The 2754-nt window shown below is 54.9% G+C and overlaps 1 protein-coding gene across 1 annotated transcript; it reads right to left on the bottom strand.

Annotated features, from left to right (window-relative positions):
• Positions 1–585: 585 nt before the first annotated feature.
• LOC123056575 (putative serine/threonine-protein kinase-like protein CCR3) lies at positions 586–2042 on the bottom strand. Its single transcript, XM_044479929.1, has one exon. The coding sequence runs from the start codon at positions 1963–1965 to the stop codon at positions 586–588; it is 1380 nt and encodes a 459-aa protein (XP_044335864.1). The 5' UTR covers positions 1966–2042.
• Positions 2043–2754: the final 712 nt, after the last annotated feature.

Genomic DNA, 2754 nt, shown 5'->3' with positions numbered 1-2754 from the left:
ATCGAACCGGTACGCTTTGGAACATATCGCTCTCCTCACTCCCTCGATGGAATCGGTACGGGGCTCCTCTTCTCGATCGATGGCCCAAGTTGGGCTGCCTCCAAGCGGCCCAAACTGGCCCAGCAAGCTCCCACCTAGGCTGCAAACGCTGGGAGAAGCTACGCTCGACGCCGAACGTCTGGGAATCGCCAGGTGAAGCAAGAAGCTGGCTAGGGAAGATGGTTTTGTGAAGTTTTGTGAAGTTGGATGAGATCAGAACAGGCCCTTATAGAGACTTTTTTAAGTCCCTAAACCAATAAGTCCCTGTAAACAAACACCCTCTAAGCCATTTAATATACTTACCACCTTATCTAATCACCTTTGCATTGAGGGACGTCTATGCTAGAAGAGTAGCATTAAAACACGAAATCACAATCCATTCATTTTAGCAAAACGAGTGTAATTAAATCATAATCAGAAAACTTAGCCACACCAGCATAATTACATTTACGAAAAGGTGTAATTAAACAGAAACCAAAAAACTTAGCTACATTGACGGCAACTGAGTTGACCGCATATTGGTGAGTCGTCGTCGTCGCCATCGCTCTACCTAATGAGAATCATCCTGAGCGCCTTCTCAAGGCTGGCCACGACGTCCGTCATGGACGGCCGGCCCTTTCCCCGCGGGTACATGCAGCGCTCCGCGGTGTGCGCCACCAGGTCCAGCGCATCGAACTGCGGCAGCGTCGCGGGGCGGCAGTCCAGCACATCCCGCAGCTTCCCGTCCCTAATGGCCTGGAGCGAGGAGTCCACCTCTAGGGTGGCCGGATCCTCGCCCGTCAGCGCCTCTAGCATCACCACCCCGAAGCTACACACGTCGCTCGCCGGGCTGACACGCCCCGTGTCGAGGTACCCGGGCGTGCCGACGACCTCCTCGACCACCTGGCCGCCCGCCACTGCCGGCGCTTGCAGGACCGCTGCCCCGAAGCCGGACAGGCGCGACATCCAGGTGGCGTCTAGGAGGATGTTGGAGGAGCTCACGTCGAGGTGGATGATGCCGCTGCAGTGCAAGTGCTCGACGGCCCGGGACACGCCCAGCAGCACCTCCACGCGGGTCCTCCAGCACACCCTCACCGGCGTCGAGCTAAAGCCGCCGCTCAGGCGCACGCGCATGCGCGTGCGCAGGCCCACGTGCACCAGGTGGTCTCTGAGCGTGCCATTGCTCATATGCTCGTGCTCATAGACGAACATGGGGTCCTTCTCCTCCGTGTACCAGCCGACGAGCCGCACGATGTGGTCGTGGCGGAGGGGGAAGAGGATCTCGAGCTCCGTAACGAACGCGTGCTCCACGTCCTGCCGCCCGTGCTTGTCCAGCACCTTCACGGCCACCTCCGGGCCGTCGTGGAGGCGGCCCTTGTACACCTTCCCCGAGCAGCCTGCGCCGAGCTCGACGGCGAAGTTGTTTGTCGCCGCCGCAATTTCCACCAACGTGAACATCCTGGGGCAATCGGGCACCACCACCATCTGAGACCGAGTCTGCTGCGGGTAGCCAGAGCAGGACTCCGACGATGGCACCAAGGCGATGGTCGTCGTCTTCTGCCGCCGGGCGATGATGTTGAGCAGGCAGAGGTTAAGGATGTTGATGTCGGACATGATCCTGAGGTTGACTTGAGTGAAGCACTCGGCGTGGCGGCGGGACCTGAAGAACAAATTGGCGGAGCTCCGATCCCGGCAGGCGACGACCATGTCGTGCGCCTCCTGCAGCGTGATGTTGAGCTCCTGCAGCGGCGCCACCACCTCCGGTTCCTGCGGCAGGCTAGACAGCACCCCGTTGATGGTGGGCACGCAGCGCGCGATGAGGTCGCACTCCAGCTTGTTCTGGCGCGCCGTCTCCACCGCCCGCTTGATCTTTGCGATGAGGCCGAACGCGTTGCCGACGAGCTGCGTCACCGCCGCAGCATGCCCCACAACCGCAAGCGTCGCCATGATGGTGGCTCAGCTCAATGGCAATCTATTACGAGTGCTACCAAAGTGTTCCCCTATTATCAGTTGCTGATCAGCAACCAGAGGAAGTAGTCGTTGTGTACAAGTGGAGGTAGTTGCTAGGTTTTCTATGGGGAATCTTTAATTTGTCCGTCATATGGAGGTACTCGCTTCAGAGACCAAGTCTGTCCCAACCTCCAACTTCCTACTTACAATGAAATAATGCAAATTATTGAACCTGTGTCACTATAGAATGCAAGCAGAAAGTGGAATAATGCAAACTATATTGAACCTATGGGACTAGAATCCGAACTTGCACTGGAATGCAAATTATTGAGCTTATACTAGAAACAAGTATTTTAGTATTCTACATTTGGACTAAGTCCCTCATCTTTTGGGCAGGGCTCACCTCTGCTGACAAAGATGGCACGCGTCGTCCCCTGGCCTAGCTCACGCACACGTTCCGAGTAAACCACGACCGTGTGACCGTGTTGAGTACTCCGTTCGATTGTGCAATAAACTAGCACATGCATGTGCTCATGAATAATAACGGTGCTAGCAGTGTTCAGCGTTGCCATATTGTGTGTAAAGCTCATGAGTCTGCTTGCTGGTGTAACCAGCATGGTCGCTAACAATCTTGACATGCACAATTGTTATTGAAATGGCTGGTGTTCAAGGTTAAAAAAATGAATTATTCTAGCTTATAAAGAAAGGGTAAGTATACATTTGTATCTCTAAACTTATCAGACATGTAAATTCATCCCTTATCTTGTTGATGTGTGTAATCCTCCC

Source organism: Triticum aestivum, chromosome 3A (genome assembly GCF_018294505.1).
Source record: "Triticum aestivum cultivar Chinese Spring chromosome 3A, IWGSC CS RefSeq v2.1, whole genome shotgun sequence".
In the NCBI taxonomy this organism is placed as follows: domain Eukaryota; kingdom Viridiplantae; phylum Streptophyta; class Magnoliopsida; order Poales; family Poaceae; genus Triticum; species Triticum aestivum.
The sequence above is the reverse complement of the archived record's forward strand: the minus strand, read 5'-3'. Positions and strand labels throughout refer to the sequence as shown.

What these genes read in the sequence shown, in the direction of transcription:
- LOC123056575 (XM_044479929.1), bottom strand. Translation starts at nt 1,965, where the DNA reads ATGGCGACGCTTGCGGTTGTGGGGCATGCTGCGGCGGTGACGCAGCTC.